The 25,535-nt window shown below is 44.2% G+C and overlaps 1 protein-coding gene across 20 annotated transcripts in view; it reads right to left on the bottom strand.

Moving 5' to 3' along the window:
- PHACTR3 (phosphatase and actin regulator 3) overlaps positions 1-25,535 on the bottom strand; it is a 166,938-nt gene that overhangs the window by 63,538 nt on the left and 77,865 nt on the right. For 16 of the 20 annotated variants that reach the window (XR_010592314.1, XM_005302943.5, XM_042858398.2 and 13 more), the window contains 3 exons: positions 8,386-8,547; positions 5,212-5,289; positions 79-258 (listed from right to left, as the gene is read on the bottom strand). Coding sequence is in view for 19 of the 20 variants with exons in the window: in XM_005302943.5 (XP_005303000.2) it covers positions 79-258; positions 5,212-5,289; positions 8,386-8,547 (420 nt within the window). In the remaining variant the exon portion in view is untranslated. Of the gene's footprint in view, positions 1-78; positions 259-5,211; positions 5,290-8,385; positions 8,548-11,724; positions 11,917-25,535 lie in introns of all 20 variants that reach the window. The other 4 variants (XM_065566079.1, XM_065566075.1, XM_065566073.1 and 1 more) reach the window with 1 other exon arrangement.

Below are 25,535 nucleotides of genomic sequence, written 5' to 3'. Positions count from 1 at the left end.
AATCTTAAATTAGAGTGAATAAATGAAGACTCGGCACCCCACTGCTGAAAGGTTGCTGACCCCTGTTCTATCCAATACCTGCATCGTCTTTCAGCTCCTCTGAGTGCAGCTCCTCGCTAAATGAGGTTGCATTTGTTGTTGCTGCTGTACTTTCCTGCTGCATCTCTTCTGAGGTAAGTGCCTGGCATACGGGGGATGAAGGGTCACTCTGCATTGATCTGGTGGCACCATCAGCAGCGCATGCTTTGCCTCCAGCATCTAAAACACCACATCACTTAATCTTAATTAAGTCATCAGCTGCAAAAGTGAAAACATCCTGCCATTCTCATTCATTAGTGTATGCACAGATAGCCTATCACTTATCCTGCAGCGTTCCTTGCAAGAGCTCACTTTGGCAGCATCTGTCATTTTCAGAGGTGCTGAGTGCCTGCAGCTCCCACTGACATCAGCTGGCCTTGTAGGTGCTCAGCACCTCTGAAGATCAGGCCACTGATATTTGGGTGCCTCGGTGTGCCTTTAGGGGCTCCATTTTAGACACCCAACTTTCCAAATGTTGGGGCACAACTGAAATCCAAACCTCTCTTGACATAGGGCCAGATTCTGATACTCTCCAACTGAGGAGTGATGCCAATAATCCCATCAGCTGTAAGCATTCTGACACCTTTTTAGCTTCTTAAGTATTTTCCAACCCAGGGAACATTCCTCAGTGGGAATACAAACTATGCTGTCTCTCACTTCCCTGATCCTCTCTCAGCAATTACAGGCTCAACACCACCATTGCAAAATCAACCAATTACTCCCAGTTTGAGCCAGCTCTCTCCAATGATGTGTGTGTACACGGTCCACCTCTGACCAGATAACTTATATTTCTCAGTCCTAGACGCTCCTCATTAGAAGTGCATGACAAGGCTGTCTTCTCCTTTGTAATGATTTCATTACAAGTTTCTTAAACAGTGATTTAAAGGAGTTAAACGTTCACAGACCACTTTTTATTTTTTAATATGGAGACCATTTGCAGAGTCTGTTCCTGCTCATTTGAGTGAGGGTATCAGAAGTCAGCCTGCAAATGCTGCAGAGCTAATGCAATATTTTTATAGGCTGAGCTCATCCAATCTGCCTCATAATCACGTTTGGTGAAAAGTTACTGTTCTTAAAATAGCCCCTGCAGTAGCACAGTTGCTATGATACAAGGAAAGGGGGGGAAAAGTTCATTGCCTATGTTTCAGCTGATCGTGAAGCCAGCCTATACATAATCACTGGCATATTAACAGCTGTCTGCACTATTTGTAAGACAGAGCTTTTCTTCCAGGGCTATAAAACATTTTACATTTGATCAAATCTACGCTTCACAGCTAAAAGGGGAAAAACTCCATAAATGTTTCCCAGGAGCAGAATGGGCGGCTCTGCTTTGTAAGTGCCCTGTGTTCTCCAAGAGATAGCTGCTGCTTTGGCAAGCCACCAAATGCTGCGCCACAACAATAAAGATACCAAGACAGAACGTTAGCTCCTTTAAATCACTGCCTAAGAAAACTGTAACGACTCATGAAATAAGCAGAAGCCAGCCCTCTCAATGACCTTCTAATGAGGAGTGTCTAGGACTGAGAACTATGAGGTCCCTGGTCAGAGGTGGACACCACATCCTCAGAGCCAGGGGCGGCTCCAGGCACCAGCGCACCAAGCGCGTGCCTGGGTCGGCAAGTCGCAGGGGGCGGCCTGCCGGTCGCTGTGAGGGTGGCAGGCAGGCCACTTTCAGCGGCATGCCTGCGGGAGGTCTGCCAGTCCCGCGGCTTCGGCGGCAATTCGGTGGTGGGGACGCCGATGGTGCGGCACCAGCGGACCTCCTGCAGGCAAGCCGCCGAATTCGCGTTACCAACGGATCGCCCGCAGGCACGCCACCGAAAGCCGCCTGCCTGCCGTGCTTGGGGCGGCAAAAAACATAGAGCCGCCCCTGCTCAGAGCACTGTAGAGATGTGGCCGGAGCTGGAAGGAAGTGCATCGATTTGCAGGGGTGATATTGACCCCATAGATTTTTGAGCGAGGGTGGGGGAAGAGGGTAACTTTATACCCACAGGTGAGGAAACACAAGAGAATCTACACCGTCAGAACGCCACGGAAAATGATCTCAGGAAGAAGCAATGCTCTTCCATGCTGGAGTAATCAGCCCACTACAGAGCAATGCAGTCAAGGAACAAACCTTATCATTAACTTGCTCCTGCCCTCTAGAAGCCCTGGAGTGCATGTGCATCTCCCAGTGATGAAGGAAAGCCTCAGAAGTGGCACAGGTCAGGCAGAGTTAACAGGAGACAGCAACCCATGGTTAATGAAAGCCGCTGCATCATTTCCAGTAGTGCCCACTGGTGTCAACATGGGCTACACTGTCCCTAGCCCGTACTCAGCCACGCCGGGGAGGAAAGGGGAGTGAGGCTGCGCACATTGTGGCACCAGCCATGGGATGGGGTGAGCAGGGGTTCCTTGCTGGCTATTCCCCTCTAAGCATAAGTGGGCCTTGGCTGTGGCCAGAAGTAGGAGGAGAGTAAACTGCCCTTTGAGAAGGCGGGTGGTAACTTACCACCCGTCCGCAAAGCGAGGCAGGCACAGGAGAGGAACTGCTCTGATGGATAGTTCCTCCCTGGGCTGCTCTTGAGTTGAAGCAGCTCCTGCTCCAGACCTTACCCAGAGCTGGGCCGAACGGCCCTGCTAGGGATGCTGCACGGTTTCTGCAGCCTGGTGTAGTGCAGTATGTGACTTAGCAGAGGGGCACGCTGTACCGATGGAGTGTGTCGCTGCTGCGGGAAAGATGTGAGGGCAGGTTGGCAGGTTTCTCAGACTTGATCTCCATCTCTCACTGTTTGGATTACTTTACTGATGTGAGCAGGTACCGGGATGGTACGCAAATACCTTTGTGAATCCCTCCCCAGATGTTCAGCAGGAGAGCAGAGTCCCAGAGTGAAACCCGGGATTTAGAGATTTACTGTGGTGTGCTTAGCACAATGCTGCCGCTCTGACAATTGCAGTTGATTGCAGTGAGTGTCCATTAAAAAAAGGATTGAATCTGAAAAGATTAGAATGCAACTGCCACAGCATTATCGTCGTCTGAGTAGGCTTCTCATCGGGTATTAAAAAAGATTCTGGGCAATTTTTAAGAGCAGTTAATAAACTGCATATGTTAATAAAGCCATAAAATAGCCTCTGAGATTCAAAACATCCATTGTGTTGGAAGGAAATAACATGGAGCATATTGTATTGCCCTTTGGTTGCCCATAACTCACACTCTCCCGTCTAGACAATTGTGTGGCATTGTAAATTTGCCTGATGGTTTTATAGGCTCCATGTAACTGTAACACAGAGAAATTAAAAACATAAGAGGGGGGGGGAGGGAGTGTGTGTGTGTAGGGGGGGGAAATACCCAGCCAGTCCATTTCCAACTGACCTTTAAAAACCCCATTCCCGTTTGGGCAGTGTTTATTAAACTAGGCTTATCTGCTTTTTGCTAAAATGATTTTAATACATAGCCCCCATTCAACCAGGTCTTAGTGAAGTGAAAAGCTGATCCGATCCTACTGCTATTGACTTTGATGTGCTCTATATCACTTGTCTGTACTGCTCTCTTAAAAACCCATAACTTCCCGTGTCTTCAAATTCAGAGATCACTGAAAACCATGGAGACAAGCCCTGAGAAATCTACTAGATATACATACACACATACGTGTGTGAGTGTACACACATACATACACACACCCCTAGTAGATTTCTCAGGGCTTGGCTATGCGGTGGGGTAATGCACTGCATAGGTGTAATTTTGAAAGCGCACTAATGTGTTGCACATTAATTGGTCAGTGTAAATCCTGCTGCTGCACTTTAACGAACTATATGAAAGTGCTCAGTACTCCCTGAAAGAGCCCTAGGGAACCTTTCGTGCACACCTGTGGAGTCTACACGGAACAATTAACGTGCAATATGTTAATGTACTTTAGAAATCAGAGCCCCGTAAAGCACATTGCCCCACCATGTAGAGAAGCCCTCAGACTTAGATTTATCTATCTAGTAGTACCAATATGCTACCAGACCAAATCTTGGTCTAGAATAAAGAACAAGAGTTCAATGAAAAACTCCTCATATTAAACAGCCAAAATTATGAAAAAACTTCAATTTTAAAGTAAGTTGGCCATGTAGGTTTATAGCCTGTACTTAAGAATCATACATATAGCTTTTCTGCAGTTATGACAGGTGTCTCTGTTTAAAATGCTCACTTTCTGTTCAGTTACTCTCCATCACAGCCTCATCAAGTGTCATTAGGAGAGTTATTTATAGATTTGGAATTTTGTTTTAAACGAGGCAATATAATTATTGCTCCTATTAGTTTCAATAAAATATTCCACCTCTCCAATTGGACTGACTCAGCCGGCCCCTCTTCCCTCATAACACCATCTGTTACAAAGTTCTCAGCCTCAAGGGGGAAAGGCCCTTTTTTTTTTTTTTAAGCTATCTTTAGAAAAAAAATGGCTGTCAGAAGTTGGGTCCTGATGCTGGGAACACACCAAACTTGGTAGAATGCTAAACTCTCTCAGGAACAGGTCTTTTGTTCATTTAGAAGCATCTGTTTGGGGGCCTTAGACGAGCAACATACAGAATTACAAACGTTCCTGCATATCTATGGCAAGTTATCTTGCATTTAATCATTGCTTCACACTTGTTTTGTATTCACGTAAGCTTGTAAAAATAACAGTACTAAATGTCTCATTCCTCTGTAGGAATGAAGAACTTATATAATTAGAATACACCTTGTACTAAACTTGGTTTACCAGAAAGACAGCAGAAAATATGGATTAATATCACTCTGAGATCTGAATTCACGGATTGTACTTGCTAGCTTCATTACTGAATACTTCTGTATAGCTGAGTTCATATTCATATAAGCTTTACTGAGTTTCTTGGCAATCTGAGCAGAAGGGCTTATGGCAATTGCACAAAATATGGTTGAATTCATTTCTTGTGTAAATCCCATGACAGTGGAATGCCACTTAAGATGGAGTTACACCATAAACCACACTGGATATGTTGAGTGACACCAGGTATGAAACTGATCCAATGACTGTTCAAACTGGTCACTGTTTTTTTTCTGACTGTGGGTTCTTATCATTTCTTGCCATCACATGTGTCCAGCCCTCATGTAAAGGACAACAATAAAAAATGAAGACGGGGTTTACTTGCCTTGTTCCATCATCTCCAGAAGACCTTTCTTAATGAGTTCATCCCGACCTGGCCTTGCAGTAATCTTCTTCTCTAACACTGCAGAAAGTGATAGCATAACATAGAAAATCAGAGCAAACAATGGATGGAAGTAGACACACAAGACAACTCAATATGAAAGCTGCAACAGGTGGGTGCTCTCTAGTCCCACATGTAGTGAGCTGACCAGAGGAGGACTACACAGTTGGAGTTTTAGGGGCAAGTGTGGTTTGTGACCAGCTGGCCAGTTCAGTGTGTTTTCATTGCTAGAGCAGTGGTAATATTGCTAGCCAAGGGGCAGGATGCTGAAAAGATCAAAGCTTCCAAAAGGGGTTTGAACAATCATGTTCAGATCCAAAGTCCAAGAGTGTTGCAGACCGGGTCTTTGATTGGACTCATTACACGTAGGTGCCAGCTGTCTGGTTTTCAGTCTAAACTTTCCCCAAATTTGGGAGATGTTCAGGTCCTGGTTTGGGTTCAGACCTCCCTGTACAAAGCAGTAGGGGAAAAAAAAGTTAATGTGTGTGACTGATTTGCAGGGGCAAGACAATGAAACCATCCCCACCAAGCTTTCTTGCCCACTAACCATTGTGTGCCTCTCTTGAACCATGTATTTTGTATTATTTGTTGACTATATTATTGCACCTGACTGATCTTCATCCACAAGGCGGAGGCCTTTATGCGCCCTCCTTGCTTAGGAATTTGTCTAGTAAATCACCAGCTAATTCCATTCACAGAATGAAAAAAGGGGGCTTCCAATCTCTCTCTTCCATTTTCCTATATCTCTAACTACCTTCCATTCTGTGAATCAGCCCCTTCTATGGATCAGAGGAATTTGCCAAGTTTAAGAGAGGAGTGGATCTGATTTAACTCAGTGTTTCCTTTTCTAGATTTATCAGAGAAATGCAGCTGCATGGTGTTGAGAATGGTGGCAATATAACTGTGTTCTCTCTCCTGATAACACTTTAGCTTCCATGGTCAGGGGCAAGTCCTGCACTCATGCTCTTTGGCAGAAAAAGAAGAGCCCTCATGCAATGGAACTGGAATGGTTCTGAGTACACAGTTTGGGAAGAGGGATGCTGGGAGTCCACACAGGGAGTGTGCAACATTTCACACCAGGGATTTATGCTCCCGACTCCCCAGAGAAGAGGCTCCCTGTGTTTTAGAGTAGAAAGCTATTTCAGGGGATGAGTCAAAGGCTGGCAAATGGATTCAAGGCTAACAAGATGCAGCAGTCATTCCTACCAAGGAGCGGGGATGCACAACATGTGGTAGGTACTATACTCTCGATGGTGCAGTAGCAAATATGGAGCAGCCTTGCAGAGTGTGTTCCTTCTCACATGATCCCCACAGAGCACCCATGTGCCCAGCCAGTTTGCATCAGCCCACGCACAGGTACAAGGAGTCACTCCTTAGAATCTCAGGAAAAGACAAGTGACTCTTGTTTCTGAGTGCTGTACCCTGCGGATGTCTTCAGAGATTTGAAAGAGTAGACACTCTCCCTCACACTGTGGTCTGTTGGGCATATTTTTAACACGGTGGCTGACGTTTTCAGGAAGGAATGTTTACATTCTGTAGAGTGTTTTGGTTAAGAGTCGAGCCCTACCAGTCAGAGTAGCTCCCTCTTGTCGTTTTCCATAATGTCAGCGTGATCCCCCATCTCCCCCCCAAAAAAGGTAGAACAATACATGGAGTCGTGTTTCTAGCAACTGTTCTCATGCACAGAAAGTCTCCAAGGAGTGAAATGATGACTGCAAACTTCATTTAAGTTTGCACGTTACAGAGAAGACACCCAGTTGTAGTTTGCCTGCCACTGAACTTACTGAATTAGTTGTATCAAGAATTGCTAGGATTCATTTCTATGCCCTGTTGGAAATAAACTAAAGGTGTCTGGGTCAAAAGATGATCTTGGTGTTTTTGCTTTGGCTGAAACAGGAAAACTGTGTTTTCTCTTTCTGATCATAACATCCATTTTCCATTATATCTGTCACTGGTGACTAATACAGTTGAATAATATGCTATGTTTAGACTTCCTGATAAATTCCCTGCCCAAAAACAATAATTTAAAAATAAGTTTTTAAATACAATATACATGTACAAAAATCCATGTTTAGAAAATTGAAAAAATCACCACAAGCAACCAGACACCTCAATTATGTGGTGTATGGCTACCATTTAGATGCAAACTTTGGGAGATGTCACTAAGCTATAGGAAGAAGGGCTGGTCATATACTATTACTCAGAGTCATTATTTAATGCGTTTTAATATTTTTTAAGTAATTTATCTGAGTAATCCATTTTTCTCAGTATTTAACCTAGTGTTCTTGTTTTTATTATTGAATTCTGAATGCAAGGGGCCAGATTAGTACCACCATATAGCCACAGAGCCGTCGCAGTGTAAGCTTCCTCACACTGTCCCTCTGATGTGCATTAACCCTGAGCTGGAGCATGTATCTCTTGGAAGTACTTGAGCTCATGTTAGTCCATCACCTCTCTGCTAAGTGCCAACACCGGGATCAGTTATGAAGTTGTGGACCTGGATTGATACCATTGACTGACTTATTTCACAAAGGCCACTAAAAGCCCATGGTAATTACTTTGAGACACATCTGACGAGGGGCTAATTCCAAGTACTCTCTTAGCCTTTCTGGGGATTTTAGGTAGATTGGAAGGAATAGTAATGAAATCCCTTCTGCACTTGGCTTTACCAGAAGGGCCAGAGTTTGATACCCTCACTCATTTTCAGTAGCACCTAACTCCACGAGTGGTCCTCTGACTTCAATATCGAAGGTACTATTCAACGTAAGGTATCACGGTCCGGCCTTTAAATTAGCAGCCCCTGCTCATGCTGCGGCATCTTCGTCCCTTACAAAGATCAGTGAAGGGCAGAAGCGGGGCGGTGAGACGGTGGACAGCCTGATAAATCAAGTTTGGGATTTTGCTCTTTGCTGACTGGATTGGTAGAAATCCTGTGGCCAAGAGGTCAAATCATAATGGTTCCTTCTGACCTTAAAATGTCTGAATCTATGACAGGCCAGATTCTTACACTTAGAAACAGCTTATCAATAACCTGCCCTACTTCAGCAACCTCTGCTCATTTTTCTTCACAGGGTGGACTTTGCCTTGCACTGAATCAAGCTGTTGCTCTTCCCATACCTGCTGATGTTTGCTTTAGTTTCTCGTTTTTCTTTTTCCTCCACTTCCATGGTTTGAAGATCCTGCCCAATGTTGCCAGCTTGCTGTTCCTTCTCACAGGCGGAGTTCTAATCCCTGAGACCAGATATTCAGAATGCATTGCAGGGGACTGCTCCATCTCATCTGAGAGGCAAAAACAGAACAAAGCTGCTGGTTAAAAGAAAATAAGACCAAGTGTTTCAGAAGAGGCTTAGTAAGGCGGGGGGAAGTATGGTGGTCATTCCAGCTAAAAGAGCATTCGGTTTAGTCACCAAGCAATGTAGTGCAAGACAGGGAAATGAAGTCATTTGAGTCCTTAAAATAGGGGCACCAGATCCACGCATGCTGAGCAGGGTATGTGCCAGCATAGCTTTTTGTAGTGCAGGGGGGATCTTTCTTGGCTTTGTATCTCACCCATCACCACTGACTCCAAGCACCTGACATCTGAGTGACTCTCTTGCGGCCCCCTTCAAGGAGTTCATCGAGGGCTAGTTCCATGGAGTTTATGACCTCCGGTGGAGGAGATGTACTGAATTTGTGCATCCCCAGTCTGCCCTGGCCATGCTCCCATCTTGGCCAGTGATGCTCACTTTTTGGCGTGATTCCCTACAGCCCTCCCCCCTGCCCATGGGAGGTGTTGGCCTCGTAACTCCCCTTCCCTCCGCAACAGACTATCTCATGCTTCCTCAATGAGAGCATTCTCTGCCAGGCTCTTACTCCAACAAAAGCACTTGTGTGAGAGAGGGGGAGGCTGTAGCTTTAAATGTTATGTTGGACTTGGGAGCTCACTTTCTTCCTTGGCCTATGAAGGGATCAAACTGGAAGTGAAGTGAAAGGAAGGAGCCTCATGCTAGCAAACCACAAGAATTGTTAGTCACCGGCTGAATTAGTGAGTAAGGATGGCCCAAAGGGTGGGACACTACCCCGTAACACATGAGACAGAGATTCAGTTTCCTGCTCTGTCACACGTTTCCAGTGTGAGATTGGGCAAGTGACTTTCTCTCTGTGCTTGTTACCCCTGCAGATGATAGCACTTCTCTACCTCACATGGGGGATTGTGTGGAATAAGTGCTCAAATGCTAGTGTAATGAGGGCCACATAAGTACCCGAGGTTGGTAGACCATAATAATAAGTGCTGCAGCAACAACACCTAACACTTTCCAGCTTTAAAGTGGTTTATAAAAAATGATTAATTTACACCACGCCTGTGTGGTAGGTGAGAGTTAGTTCCATTCTACCAGTGCGGAAATCGAGGCACAGAAAGGTTAAAAGAGACATTTTTACAAGTGACCATTGATTTCTGGGTGCCCAACATGAGCCACCTTGGGACTGACGTTCAGAGGTGCTGAGCAACGGCAGCTCCTAATGACTTCAGCAGACACGCTGGATATGCAGCACTTTTGTGTGAATCAGGCCCATGTGGTCTCAAGTTAAGCACCTAAAACCATTGGCCATTTTGGAATAATTAGGTCTAAGAGGCAGCTTGCTGAAAGTCAGAGAGGGAGTAAGGGTACGTCCAGACTACCTGCCGTATCGGCGGGTAGTGATCAATTTATCGGGGATCGATATATCGCGTCTCGTTAAGACGCAATATATCGATCCCTGAACGCGCTCCCCGTCGACTCCTGAACTCCACCAGAGCGAACGGTGGTAGCGGAGTTGATAGGGGAGCCACGGCCGTCGATCCCGCGCCGTGAGGATCCAAGGTAAATCGATCTAAGATACTTCGACTTCAGCTACGCTATTCACGTAGCTGAAGTTGCGTATCTTAGATCGATCCCTCCCCACTGTAGACCAACCCTTAGTGACAGAGCTAGGATGAGCTCCCAAGAGGGGACTTCCTGGTTCCCAATTCTGTGCTGAAACCACAGGGAGGGACTGTCTTTATGCTGTGCGTTTGTACAGTGCCTAGCACAATGGGATGCTGGCCCATGAGTGGGGTTCCTAGGTGCTATGCTAATGCATATCAATAATTAATTAATGAATAAGATACTCTCCTGAAAATGAACTGACCTCACATAACTACTATAGCACACATCTGGCTCAGAGTTTTACGTATGAGGATAGATTGTTTGGCATGTAGTACTTAAGCAAAACCGTGAACAGCTATTACACTGATACGTTCCTTAAGGAAATTGGGGAAGATGGGAAAATTCTAAGGCATTTCATCCAGCAAAACCACAGGAGCACACAGATAATGCTTCAGGTGGGCAACTGGTTCAGATATTTTCAATATTTTGTCTTCACATGACTGTTTGTTTTGTTTATAGCCAAGCTTCGCATGGAACAATAAAGATTGAATAATGACAGGCTTCTGCCAGCCATTACCATGAAAGATGATAGCACAGCTCCATAAACAAGGATATTGATGACATTGTTGAGATGTGTATTTGGACACCAATATACTAATTCCCAAGAGTGATGCTTTTATCCGTCACCCAGCCATGTCATGAGAGTGCAAATTATAAGACGATTTGCATATCTTTTTCAACAATCCATTGCAATTTAAATGACAGTGTGGAACAATGAGTATATGAACATTTCTGAGCCATTGGTCTCTGGAATAATAAAATGACAATAATTTGCTTTGTGAATAGTGGAGAAGAAAACTAAATATGGTATTTTAATGTTTTGTTTTTTTTTAAAGTTGACAGGGTGCAAATACATAAAGCTCAGTGTAAAGATGGGGATTTCCAAGGAAACAGGCAATAATTTTGAAAAAAATATTCAACACAGTAGGGGGAAGAACTCATTCTTCTTTTTCATTTAATTTTGAAAATACTGGTATTAAATATTGATATTGCCGATGAACTTTAAACAAAGAAGTTAAATACTTTGTCACATTAGTTAGCAGAACTGAACAATGGATGTTAAGACAATTTTTCTTCTGTGTCGTATAAGCACATGAAATAAAGAAACTGCTAAAACGCTCAAAATTGCTACATGAGTATGGGCACAATTTGTTCACCTGCCATTAAGGGAGGTTGAGGAGATAGAGTGCTAATTGCACTATTTGACCCAAAGGACTCAGTTTGTGATTCACCTTGTAACTCAGGAGTCATGTTCTTGGAGCATGATCAGTGCCACCTGAAACATAGTTACATCATAGAGTGAAAATGTAATGGCAAGTAAAATCAGGAGAAAAGAAAAAATGTAAAAGCTACTTGACGGAAGCTTTCTCATCTTCCTCTGTTAAATGGGTTTTCCAGTTTACCACTGCATTGAATGAACACCCTTATTCATCTAGCAGATCAGAAGCAAATGAAATGTTTCTAATAAATAACAGGATTTTTCTCTGTTCCACTATGGAATGTCCCACACCTTGAGATATTAATTTCTTGTTTCCTTCTTGTTCACTGGGCAAATGTGGTCTACCACTTTTGTGATCACTGGAAGACTGATGAGTCTTTGAGAAAAGAAGACTTCAACTATGTTAAGTGCTGTTACAAAGAGGATAATGATCAATTGTTCTCCATGTTCACTGAAGGTAGGACAAGAAGCAATTGGCTTAATCTGAAACAAGAGAGATTTGGTTAGATATTAGGAAAAACTTTCCAACTATAAGGAGTTAAAGACGGGAATGCATTACCAAAGGAAATTAATAGGCAGCAGATTTAAAACACCCAAAAGGAAGTATTTCTTCACACAACGCACAGTCAACCTGTGGAACTCTATGCCAGAGGATGTTGTGAAGGCCAACACTATAACAGGGTTCAAAAAAGAACTAGATAAATTCATGGAGGATAGGTCCATCAATGGCTATTAGCCAGAACGGGCAAGGAAGGCTAGCCTTTGTTTGCCAGAAGCTGGGAATGAGCAACAGGGGATGGATCACTTGATGATTACATGTTCTGTTCATTCCTTCTGGGGCACCTGGCATTGGCCACTGTCGGAAGACAGGACACTGGACTAGATGGACCTTTGGTCTGACCCAGTATGGCCAGTCTTATGTTGTCTAGACAAGATAGACTGTGAATTTCAGTCTGGAAGTATATGCTGAGTGAAGACCAGGAAACAGCAATGAGGCTGAGGGGAACCGCAGCATGGCAACCTTTTAACTGCCACCAGAATGCAGGAATCTCATGGGCTGTTTTTTTTCCCAATTATATAGCTGAAAATAAGAAGTATGATGAAAATGAAGCTGTGAGGCATTGCAACTTTTCCTTCTTATCGAGCCAGCAATGATAACAGAAAATGACACACAGTGGGTCTGCTATTATGATGATTTTAAAGCTATAACAGATGCAGCAGAAAATGGCATTTAGCCCTTCCTCGTGACAGCTATTGTAATGGGAATGTGAACGTTTACAAAATTAGCCCTTCTCCTTCCTAAGGCTGCAAATCAGATCCTCAATGGTAGAATGGAAGCTACTGAGGGGGTCAGGGCAATCTCCAACCAGCTGTCCCTGTGCTTGCCTACACTCTTATGCACCGCTGCTTGAGCAATTCCCATTGTCCTGGGAGTTTTTCAAGCATGTAAGTGGAGATTAGATGAGCCAGCTGATTTGAGAGGATGTCTGGGCAGGTTGCTGACCCCACTGCATTTCATTCAGGATTTAGACATCTGTGGGTGTAAGCATCACCCACAGGTTTCATTGACCACCTCTAGCATAACATCACTGAAGCATCTTTGTCTGAAACCAGGAAATCAAGGCAAGCCTAGGAAATAAACCTCATCCCAAATTCGGCGCTCTCTAGCAATGTTTACTTACTCCCTTGGGATTGTCTTCAAAGCCAACAGCAGAGTTGTTTACAAAGACTGTCAGAAAGGGGAACCAGTCGCTATTAGGAGTTGTGCAGTTGATGGTGTTCCTCCAAAGTTGTTTTGCAATGTCCCTATTTACTCTTGCCTGTTACTCTTGGGCTTTTTAATTAATGGTAGCCAGAAGAAACAGTTCCAGTGTTCAGACCCCACTTATATTTCTCTAATGAAGAAGCAGGAGGTGAGTCTAGCAAGGAAGGAAAAGAAGAGGTGTTTTATGTTTTGACAAAGTGTTAAGCTTGGATGGGGTAATGAGGCATCCACTCTACAACCTTGAGGTCTCCAAAGGGTATTGAATTGAGTTAACTTGATAATTATGTCTTATTGCCTGATTCTTAGCTTTGCACTGCACATGGGGTGAGTTTCGGTTCATTTTAGTTTTGAAGAATAATTAGAAGAAATAAGTATGCTTAGTATGGGGAGTAAAAGCAAAGTTATTGACCATAGTTATATAGAGGGCTGCTGTCAGAAAACAGTTGGCCCTGGGAAAAGCAAAGGTGCGGTGGTGAAATGGAATTGGGGAGCTTGGTCCAAAAAAGGGCAGGAGATGAGGACTGATGAGCAACAGAAGCAAGAGAACGACAAACTGAGACCGGGAAGTCTGTACTGTGAGCTTGACTTTGCTTTGGATTTGAGGAAATGTTGACAACGCAGGGAGGGCAGAGAGTTAACTCCATTGTTTATTTTCTTTTATGTGAAAATGTAGCAGCCCCTAGGAAGCCATAGGAGCACACATAATTTAGAGCAGCCTTGAGACTGACATAATTTAGAGCAGCCATAATTTAGAGCAGCCTTGAGACTGCTCAAAATTATGCTGGGGTTGCACTGGAGCCTGCCTGTTTACCAGGAATGGGGGGTATAAAGGTGTCATCTTCCTCCAGCCCCTCAGGTCCTGTACTGGGCACAGCTTGGCCAGACTCAAGATTTAGTCCTTTAAATTTAAGTTAAAACGTCCTGAAATATGGACACAGAGGATGAAGGCTGGAAAGGGAAGACTAATTTTAGGGCGGGTAAGACCAATCCTCCACTGCAGACTTTGGTATGTCTTCTAACTTTATTGATCTAAATATTTGTAACCCAGGCACATACAGTTCTAAGGAAACTGATTTAATTGCCTAATATTTTCTTGCTGTATGCAGTTCTCAGATTTGGCACTGTCTGACTGAGATGGAGAAAAATTAAAATGGAACCAATGTAAGACAGATGTCCTGAAGTCATAAATATCAAGGGAATGGTCTTCCTGGCAATAAGAACCAGGTGAAAGCCCTCAGAGCTCTTCACCTTTACTCAAATCATTTTTTTCTTTTTTGTGGGTTGGCTATTTGGGAGATAAGAAGACTACCACACAGAATGTAAGCAGTTCCCACATGCTTCAGCGACTACTGAAGTAGCACACACACCTAAATATCAGCCAGATCCTGCAGCCAAGCAAGCTGCCCGGACTTGCCAACTCTCCAACCATTTTCTGAAGCATTCAGTACATTTTTGGATCTGCAGTTAATATTTTAATTATGTTAAATATAATGTGATTATTTCTCTTTTTTTGAGTCTGATTGCCTGGGGCTGGTCTGCACGATTATGTAAAAGATGCACAGGAAATGTAAACAACTGGAAGCCAGATCAGATTCTCATAATCAGGGAAGGTGACCATGAGCAACAGCTTGAAGTGCACTCCAGTGTAGAAGGACATGAGAGAACCTTTACACAAGGGCAGGTAAGCACAAGCTTAGCCCATAGCAGGGACTTAACACAGGTAGGGCTGATTGCTGTTCTGCAAGTCACAACTAGACAGTCAAATCTGCACCCCTCCACCTAGAGACATCTGTCAGTTTGTCTGTGGCCAGCATATGGCCCTTTGACACCACTCCCAGAAGTAATGGTCCCAACTGTGGTGCTTCTGGATTCTGGAAATGATACCCTTGCACCAGAAACATGGACTGGAGAAGGCTGTTACGATTTGATTTCCAGAACTCTGTTAATGAAGGTACCACATCCCGTTAACCAGGAATGGTTACAAATGAACACCGTTGCTGCTTGGACTGTTCGGTGGTTATCCCACCAGTAAACTTTCACACCTTGCACTGTCATTTATCCTTTATAGGTGTGGTAGATAGTGAGCATGCTTGCGGGGAAAATAGACATTTCCAGACTAAATTGGGCCAATCGTCATCTCAGGCCAGTATCCTGTCCAGGCCAGTGGCCTGTTCCAAATGCTTCAGGGGAAGGTGCAAAAATGGACAGTTAAGTACAGTAGAGATTGGGTCTCTGTTAATCAGCCTGCCCTTCCTACATGTTCAGTTATCAGTGGCAGCAGTCTGATATCCAGGATATTTCAACTCAAAGCCATGGACGGGATTCTGAAGTGACCAGTGGTGTCCCAGAATAAACCAGGCAAGAGGGGAGAGAGCCATTTTGAAGGAAAAAGCTTCTAATGAGAGATCAGATCAGAACAATTATGTTAGTTGAATTAAGAGAGAACTGCCGGGGCCTGATATTCCAGAGGTGCTCTGTACCTGCAGTTCCGCTTGACTTCAGCTGGAGCTGGAGGTTCTCAGCACTTCTACAACTCAGATCCAATAGAATAGGTCCCCCCCTTGTCTTATTCCTTTGTCATTTAAAATCTTGTTGGCTGGGGTTGAAGCAAATCATTTCTGCTAATCCCCAGTCCTGTGGGATTTCCTGGTGAGATGTCCATGTGCTCTGCTTGGGGGACCTCCCCCGAGAGAGAGAGAGAGAGAGAGAGAGGTGGGGACTGGCTATTTCCCAACATAAACATCCTGCAGATTTTATTGTCTCAGGTGTTAGCTATGTTGTGAGAGTGTCTGGATTCTGCGGGTTGGCTCTTACATTTTTGGATTTTTCCTGCTGAGCCAAAGAGACTATAGTTTGATGCACAGACTGCTGATTACAGCAACTGCTGTAATTCACAGTGTGGAATCTGTATGGCTGTTAAGCACATCAGGAACCAGAGCTGAGTTATGCGAGCCTTGCTGCAGAGAGGAGCTCTGAGAGCCCTTGGAAGTACAGTTGTGAATATGCAAAGTGGACACAGGGAAGTCCCCCTGTGGCGTTTATGCAATTGCCAAGGGGTCTAGCTAGAGTCTATCAACTTGTTGGGCATTTAGGTAACTTCCATTAATGATAAGCGGAGTCATGCCTGAACATATCTCCTCTGCATCGCTGCGAGAGGAACCCCTGAAAAACTGCAACCTGAAAGCAGTGGAAAAATAACGCAGCAGACAAACTGCAGGCAAATTTGTGAGGCAAGGCATGCTCTGCTTGCTGATGAATCGGTTTGTAATGCAGCTCTGGGGCCTCTCTCCTTTATTGTCATTGCATCTGTCTTTGCACCTCAGCCACAGAGTTAATAATGGAAGAGGAGGGTCCCTCTGAAATGAGCTGACCCTTTGGCCAAAGACGCTGTGGGAAGAATTGTAATGACCTTTAGGCTTCTGATACAAACATAACTTCCCATTGTTACTGGTAGGATCCTCTTCATCAGTGTTGAAGTCTCACTGTCTAACTAGAAATAATGCTAAGGAGGACTTGCCCTGTCTCAGGGCAAACTGGGCCTGCAAAGGGTTAATGTCCACAGCTGACTGTGAATGGTGCTTGAATCGGGTGTTCAAGAGTCATATGACAGCAGCCTGGAAGTGGTACAATTATAAGAGGAGTTGCTTCCCCACCAGTGAGAATGACCTGTAGGGGGCAGGGAATGCTGGGAAGTGATCTGGGTGTGGGTGAGGACTGTGCTTGGCTGGGGGAGAGAATGAGAGAAGGAACCTATGAACTTAACTTGGTGTTCCAGGAACAGGAAGGACTAAGCCTGCAGGGCTGAAAGGTTGCACAAATTTTGAACCCTGCTGACCAGGGGAGGAAATATTTGTACCTGGGACAGCCAAGTAAACTATTTGTTTTATGTTCCAATTAACCAGCCTCCAAACCAGGAAATCTTATTTGTATGTCTGATTGATTGTAAATTTTCCAGAAACTGTAAGTGGTCAGAAAATGCTGATTGGTCAAAAGCAAAATGTTGTGCAGAAATGTTAATTCTGATGACTTTTTGTTTGGGGGGGAGGGGAATGGAACAGAATGTTATGGTAAATAATCTGTTTCGTCCTTTTTGGAATGGAATGTTTGTGTTCTTTTTCACAATGACCTTTTGTTTCAAAATTTTTTTATTGTATAACATTCCAAAGGTCAAAATTGGAATTAAACACTTTGATTTTATCAAAATGAACCATTTTGAGTGATCCAAAACCTGGAATTATTTTTGGATTTTGTTTGGTAGACAATTTCAGTTTTGTTTTGTTTTCTGTTTTGTTTCAAAATAGGAACCATGTTTCAAAATGGTAGAAATTTCCTATGAAGGACAAAATCCAGTTCCCGCCCAACTGTGCTTATTTGTAGCATGTGGAGTGTGTATAATACGTTGTTGAATAGGATGGTAAACTGAGGCCTGAGTAATCAGATGCTGGGATGAGTAGGCTGATGCTCTAACACCCCATTTGGCACATCAGAAAAATATTCAAAGTAGGGAACACCAGATAGCTGCATCAAGATCAAAGTCAGACATGGACTACGTCTTAAATTTTGTCATATCAGTGGGCAGGGTATATGTGTTGGCCGACAGGTAGGTGTAAGTAGTGCTACTTCTCCTATTCTGTTGCTGCTTCCATTTAAGGTATCCTCTGTTCAAGATTTCCCATCTCAGACTCTCTCTTACCCCAGAGCTCAGCATCTTTAAAATAATAATATTAATAAAAACAGACCAACTGTGGGCCAGATTCATGCCTGGGGTAAACTCTCCATTCACGGAGTTACCTCAGGGATGAGTCTGGCCTAGCAAATCTATGCATCCTTCAATTTCATGGAGGTACATGAAGGTGGGGGAAAAGCCTTAAGAAGAGTGGCTGAATGACAGTGGAGAACTGATGCTTCCATGAACATCGTGCACAAAATAGCCCTCTGCCCCCAATCAGAACAAGCTTCATCTCTGGCAACACCACCTGACTCCCACCCTGGCTGCTGCTCAGTCTAACATTTCCCACCCCCCTTTAGGTAAGTGCTACTAGTTACCAGGACTCCTTGCCTTGCTACTTGTTACCAGGTCTCCTGAGTAAAGCTGGGTGAAATATTTTCAACAAACAGTTGATTTATCAAACAAACGCGGGTTTGGCTGACCTGAAACTATTTGCGAATTTGATATTCATTTGCCAAATCATTCTGACCAAAAAACATTTCTTGGGCCTGGGGCACCTTTCTGAAAATGACTGGGATGGGAGCTGCCCTTGACTTTGCCCAGTGGTTAGGGCACTCACCTGGGATATCGGAGACCCAAGTTCAATTGCCCCTCTGCCTGATGTAGTAGGAGAGTGCCCTAACCCACTGCGCTATGGCGCAGTCTAGCACAGGGCGCTCTCAATCTCTCTAATTAAACTTGGGTCTCCCATATGTCAAGTAAATGTCCTAACCAACGGGCTGAAAGTTATAAGGGAGGTGACAACAGCAGCACCGCCTCCTCCTGCAGCCATTTTGTTTGCTTTATTTTAAAATTGCCCAGAACTAGAAATCAAATGGGTCATTTCAGGTTGAATAAAACATTTTGTTTAAGCCAAAAGGAAGTTTTTGTCAACTTTTAAGATTTGCCAACCATTTTTTTGGAATTTTCAGTTTCGGTTCTTGTGGAATGTTCCCCCCCCCCCACTTGAACTCCCAGAAAAAGGGGAAAAAAACCAAAACCACCAAACAACCTGATTTTCTTATTTGCCCAGCTCTACTTCTGAGGTGGGGCTACCAAACCTACCTTAGACCGAAAACTAATTTTTCCACCCATCCCTATTTGAAAATTTCCACCCATCTTTACGAAATTAAGGATTTCTTCCTTATTTTTATTTTTGAACTGAAGGAGAGGGGAAAAAATCCTGTGGCTGACGGGAGGGGGCTGGTCTTGTCAGGAAAGTTTATTTCCATTCTGTCATGCTGAGCTTCCCTTCAAAGTATTTGAATTTCAGAAACGGCTTTAGCTGAAATAACGAAGGAACAGATTACTCTCATCAAAGAAAAGAGAATATGTGAGTGGTGACTCAAGCTAAATCTCTGTGACATAAATATACTGTATATATTTGAGGCTTGTGATTTCTTTCAGAAAACGTTCCTCCAGGACACCTTAACAGCATTATTTTAGTAGGAGCAGAGGTGCAAAGAAATTAATCGGGAACCTTTCATGCCTTTTGGATCAACGTGTCAAGTCCCAGTAACACTTCTTATCATTTATAATGCATGGTCTGACACTAGTGGTTCATTAACAAAATAAGTTTTACAAAGTTTGCGTAAAGCAGGAGTACTCGAAAGGCAGACTGTGGGCCAAACCTGGATCACCAGATGCTTTTGAAAGGACCCCAAAATCTTTTTTATTTACTTATTGTCATTATTGTTTTTAGTATTTTCTCTGGAGTCTGGACCCTGGCTATACCTTGAGCAAGAAATTTTTGACAAAAAATAATTGATTACCTCTGGTGTAAAGGAATCCAAAATGTGGTTTCCTCTCCTTTACCTGGAGAAGAAGGAAACCTACTGACAGTAAGAAAATGAAACCACTGAAGGATCATTATATAATCAAGGCTAATTCAGTTATCTCCACCTGTGCAATGCTTTGTTTTGACAAGTAAAGCATGACAGGTGAAGCATTCACATGTACTGCACCACCCAGCAAGAATCTGGCCAGCCAGAGCTGTGGTTCCCAGGAGAAAAAAACAAATAGCTCAACAGGCTATTGGCATGGCCTGCTGCTCCCCTCACACCCACCTTGTGGAATAGAGGATTGGAGAGTACACTGTGGGACAACCACTGCCAGCTCCTCCCCCCAGCCCTATGCGGTTTCCCCAAGGAGGACTCCATGCCACACAGGCATTGCAGACTCTGTGCGTAGCTTCCCCTCAAAAACCTGTCCTCCTGGTGCTTCACGGCTAAGCACTTGAGCTTAGGACTAATTGCCATAATGCACTATCACCCTGTTTGTACCAGGAACAATTACTTGGATACCGTTATTACAAAAATAAATAAATAAAACAGAGGTTGGGGAATGTTGCCAAAGAAGCTTTCTTAATGCCAGGGCCTACATTGAGTGGTTCAGTTCCCTTCCCTCCCAGTTTAACAGCCTGTGATCACTGGCCTTCCTAGGGATGAACAAAGTGGAGCAGATGACGGTGTGCTATGGGAGACTGGGTATTGTAATAGCTGTACTGGCATAGCCAGCAGTAGTCAGGCACCAATGCTGTTGGAATGATGCATGTATGGCCCCATGAGGGAATTTGCAGCCCCTCAGCAGCTCTCCTTTCTTACTGGGGGTATGTCTACACTGCAATTAGACGCCCACAGCTGGCCCGTGCCATCCTACTCATGCTCGCAGGGCTCAGGCTGTGGGGCTGTTTAATTGAGGTGCACGCATTCTGGCTGAGGCTGCAGCCCCAGCGCTGGGATCTCTCCCCTCCTGCCTGAGCCTGGATGTCTACCCTGCAATTAAACAGCCCCACAGCCCAAGCCGCGTGAGCCCCAGTCAGCTTGCATGGGCCAGCCATGGAATTATACATACCCTGTGTTATATACATACCCAGCAGTATATACATACAAAGGGTCTCTCCAAACTACTGCAGAGATGTTTCTTCATGATACCACGTGCATCTTACTGAAGAGACATCACATTAAAGAAATGGGTGACCTTTAATCTAAGAGTCCCACGCTCAATAGCAAATTGGGAGTGGAGTTGTTATTAAAATGATTTTTGTCTTCTTTTCCTTGAAAAAAGGAACAAAATTCATCACCCAGAAACCCATCTGTCTAGTGTTGCCTTTCTCATTCTGCCAATGGGAACCAATGTCTGCCAGACATATGGTCACCTCTCAATTTTATATTCAATCCAAACCTGTAATCAGAAGGATAACCAAGGACCTCTCTTCTGTGCAATTTTGTGCGCATGCACTTTACGGCATAATTCCCTTCTTTTCTCAATGCCTTATTTGTGCTGCACCATTTCACCATTCCGCTATTGCTGCATCTGCTATAAAAATTTGCCTGCCTGCTGGAAGTCAAAATCACCTATCCTTATTCTCTACTCTGCTGGCCTCTCCTGCACCACAACTCCCCTGCCTCTGTTGCCAATTTATATCCATAAATGGACATAAATCAAGCATCTTTGGTGCAAAATTTAGATCTATTGTCTTCTTAGAGGACACCAGGCCTTGGAGATAGTGGAAATATTTGAGTGCAAACATAAGACAGAAGATAAAATAGAGCGGTGATTGAAAAAGATGCATAAAAATGGATCTAATAGACCAATTTGACTCTCCTTCTAGTGGGGATGCACCCATCTAATCTAGAATAGAATGTGATCCTTTGTGGGTGTACTGAGGTGCTGGGCCCCTTCAAGGACCAGAGCCAGTGAGCCCTGTTCCAATTAGCCCTGGCTGCCACACCTGGGATGGGTGAGGGGTTTAATCAGTAGAACCAGCTGGGGATGGAGTCGCTGATTCCCCTGTAAAGAGCAGCTGGGGTATGGAGGAAGAGAACCAGCGTGAAGCTGGAGTGAGAGAGCTTAGTGGAGCCTTGCCAAGGCAGGGAATGGCTGCTGGAAGCAAGAGGACTCCAGCAGAGAATCTGTAGGTATTAGAGAAAAAGTTCCAGAGAGGGAAGACCTGGGAGCTCTTAGCAAGAAAGACAGGGAGTACGGACTTGATGGAGATTTGAGAACTTTCTTTTGGGAATGAGTTTATTATTTAAAGAAATCCAGCCCCGAAGAGGAGAGGGCTTCATTGAGAGCCCTGAAAAGTGGAGAACTGAGGCAGACCACCTGCAGTGATCTCGGGCCACAAAGGAGTGCTTAGAAGGTGGCTGATCCCTTCACAGTGGGCCTCTGATACTCCTGCATTTGGTTGTATGTAATCCCTGCTGAAATCCTTCCTGTTAGGACCAATTCCTCCACTTGAATAAAGACCCTTACTAGAGGGCCTGCCGTAAATAGACTGTATAACACTCTGTGTACAGAATAAGATGGGCATGCATGGAAAATACTTCCAGAAGTGAGGCAATTTAAAAATGGTTGATTTGTTAGGTTGCCCTATCACTTCAAGTCTGAGAGTGTTTGTTTTCTGAAACAGCAATTACAATAATCTTCAGAGGTTTCAGAGTAGCAGCCGTGTTAGTCTGTATCCGCAAAAAGAAGAACAGGAGGACTTGTGGCACCTTAGAGACTAACAAATTTATTAGAGCATAAGCTTTCGTGGACTATAGCCCACTTCTTCGGATGCATATAGAATGGAACATATATTGAGGAGATATATATACACACATACAGAGAGCATAAACAGGTGGGAGTTGTCTTACCACCTCTGAGAGGCCAATTAATTAAGAGAAAAAAACTTTTGAAGTGATAATCAAGCTAGCCCAGCACAGACAGACAGTTAGATAACAAGTGTGAGAATACTTACAAGGGGAGATAGATTTCAATGTTTGTAATGGCCCAACCATTCCCAGTCCTTATTTAAACCGGAGTTGATTGTGTCTAGTTTGCATATCAATTCTAGCTCAGCAGTTTCTCGTTGGAGTCTGTTTTTGAAGTTTTTCTGTTGTAATATAGCCACCCGCAGGTCTGTCACTGAATGACCAGACAGGTTAAAGTGTTCTCCCACTGGTTTTTGAGTATTTTGATTCCTGATGTCAGATTTGTGTCCATTAATTCTTTTGCGTAGAGACTGTCCGGTTTGGCCAATGTACATGGCAGAGGGGCATTGCTGGCATATCTCCTCAATATATGTTATATATCTCCTCAATATATGTTCCATTCTATATGCATCCGAAGAAGTGGGCTATAGTCCACGAAAGCTTATGCTCTAATAAATTTGTTAGTCTCTAAGGTGCCACAAGTCCTCCTGTTCTTCTTTTTGCGGATACAGACTAACACGGCTGCTACTCTGAAACCTTTCATTATGCAAGGCACTGCATTTAGCCGTATGGAGTGGAAATCCATCAACCTCATGAAAAAACTCGTACAGATACAGACAGACATCATCTTCCTTTCCAAATGCAAGCAGATGGACATCATACCAAAAGGACTAAAGGTAAAAAATCCATTACAATCTACATATCACACAGACTATGCTGAGAGACTGTGTCACACACTCTCAAAGAAACTGCGAAATCACCTGATCAGCATCCTATACAGCAAACAGGGAAAGATTAAGAATGAGCTCTCAGAACTGGATACTCTCATAAGAAACCAACCTTCCACACAAACTTCCTCATGGATAGACTTTACAAAAACTAGACAAGCCATTTACAAGACAAACTTTGCCTCTCTACAAAGGAAAAAGGACACTAAACTATCTAAACTACTACATGCCACAAGCAGCCACAACAGTAGTTCCCTTAACCCACCCAGCAATATTGTTAATCTTTCCAGCTATACTCTTAGCCCAGCAGAAGAGTCTGTCCTATCTCGGGGCCTCTCCTTTTGTCCCTCCAGACCCATGAATATGATACAGTTCTGCGGTGACCTAGAATCCTACTTTCGACGTCTCCGACTCAAAGAATATTTCCAACATACCTCTGAACAGCATACTAACCCACAGAATCCTCCCTACCAGCACTACAAAAAAAAGGATTCTGCGTGGACTCCTCCGGACGGTCGAAACAACAGACTGGATTTCTACATAGAGTGCTTCCGTCGACGTGCAAAGGCTGAAATTGTGGAAAAGCAACATCACTTGCCACATAACCTCAGCCATGCAGAACACAACGCCATCTACAGCCTCAGAAACAACCCTGACATCATAATCAAAAAGGCTGACAAAGGAGGTGCTGTCGTCATCATGAATAAATTGGAATATGACCAGGAGGCTGCTAGACAGCTCTCTAACACCACATTCTACAGGCCATTATCCTCTGATCCCACTGAGGATTACCTAAAGAAACTACACCATCTGCTAAAAAAACTCCCTGACAAAGCACAGGAACAAATCTGTACAGACACATGCCTAGAACCCCGACCAGGGGTATTCTATTTGCTACCCAAGATCCATAAACCTGGATATCCTGGACGCCCCATCATCTCAGGCATTGGCACCCTAACATCAGGCTTGTCTGGTTATGTAGACTCTCTCCTCAGACCCTACGCTACCAGCACTCCCAGCTATCTTCGAGACACCACTGACTTCCTGAGGAAACTACAATCCATCGGTGATCTTCCAGAAAACACCATCCTGGCCACTATGGACGTAGAAGCCCTCTACACCAATATTCCACACAAAGATGGACTACAAGCTATCAGGAACAGTATCCCTGATAATATCACAGCTAACCTGGTGGCTGAACTTTGTGATTTTGTCCTCACCCACAACTATTTCACATTTGGGGACAATATATACCTTCAAGTCAGCGGCACTGCTATGGGTACCCGCATGGCCCCACAATATGCCAACATTTTTATGGCTGACTTAGAACAACGCTTCCTTAGCTCTCGTCCCCTAACGCCCCTACTCTACTTGCGCTACATTGATGACATCTTCATCATCTGGACCCATGGAAAAGAAGCCCTTGAGGAATTTCACCATGATTTCAATAATTTCCATCCCACCATCAACCTCAGCCTAGATCAATCCACACAAGCGGTCCATTTCCTGGACACTACTGTGCTAATAAGCGATGGTCACATAAATACCACCCTATACCGGAAACCTACTGACCGCTACACTTACCTACATGCCTCCAGCTTCCATCCAGGACACACCACACGATCCATTGTCTACAGCCAAGCTCTAAGATATAACCGCATTTGCTCCAATCCCTTGGATAGAGACAAGCACCTACAAGATCTCTATCAAGCATTCTTAAAACTACAATACCCACCTGCTGAAGTGAAAAAACAGATTGACAGAGCCAGACGAGTACCCAGAAGTCACCTCCTACAAGACAGGCCCAACAAAGAAAATAACAGAACACCACTAGCTGTCACCTTCAGCCCCCAACTAAAACCTCTCCAGCGCATCATCAGAGATCTACAACCTATCCTGAAAGATGATCCTTTACTCTCACAGATCTTGGGAGACAGACCTGTCCTCGCTTACAGACAACCCCCCAACCTAAAGCAAATACTCACCAGCAACCACACATCACTGAACAAAACCACTAACCCAGGAACCTATCCTTGTAACAAACCCCGATGTCAACTCTGTCCACATATCTATTCCAGTGACATCATCATAGGACCTAATCACATCAGCCATACCATCAGGGGCTCGTTCACCTGCACATCTACCAATGTGATATATGCCATCATGTGCCAGCAATGCCCCTCTGCCATGTACATTGGCCAAAC

Source organism: Chrysemys picta, chromosome 13, assembly GCF_011386835.1.
Source record: "Chrysemys picta bellii isolate R12L10 chromosome 13, ASM1138683v2, whole genome shotgun sequence".
NCBI lineage: Eukaryota > Metazoa > Chordata > Testudines > Emydidae > Chrysemys > Chrysemys picta.
This window is presented reverse-complemented; position numbering and strand designations above follow the sequence as displayed.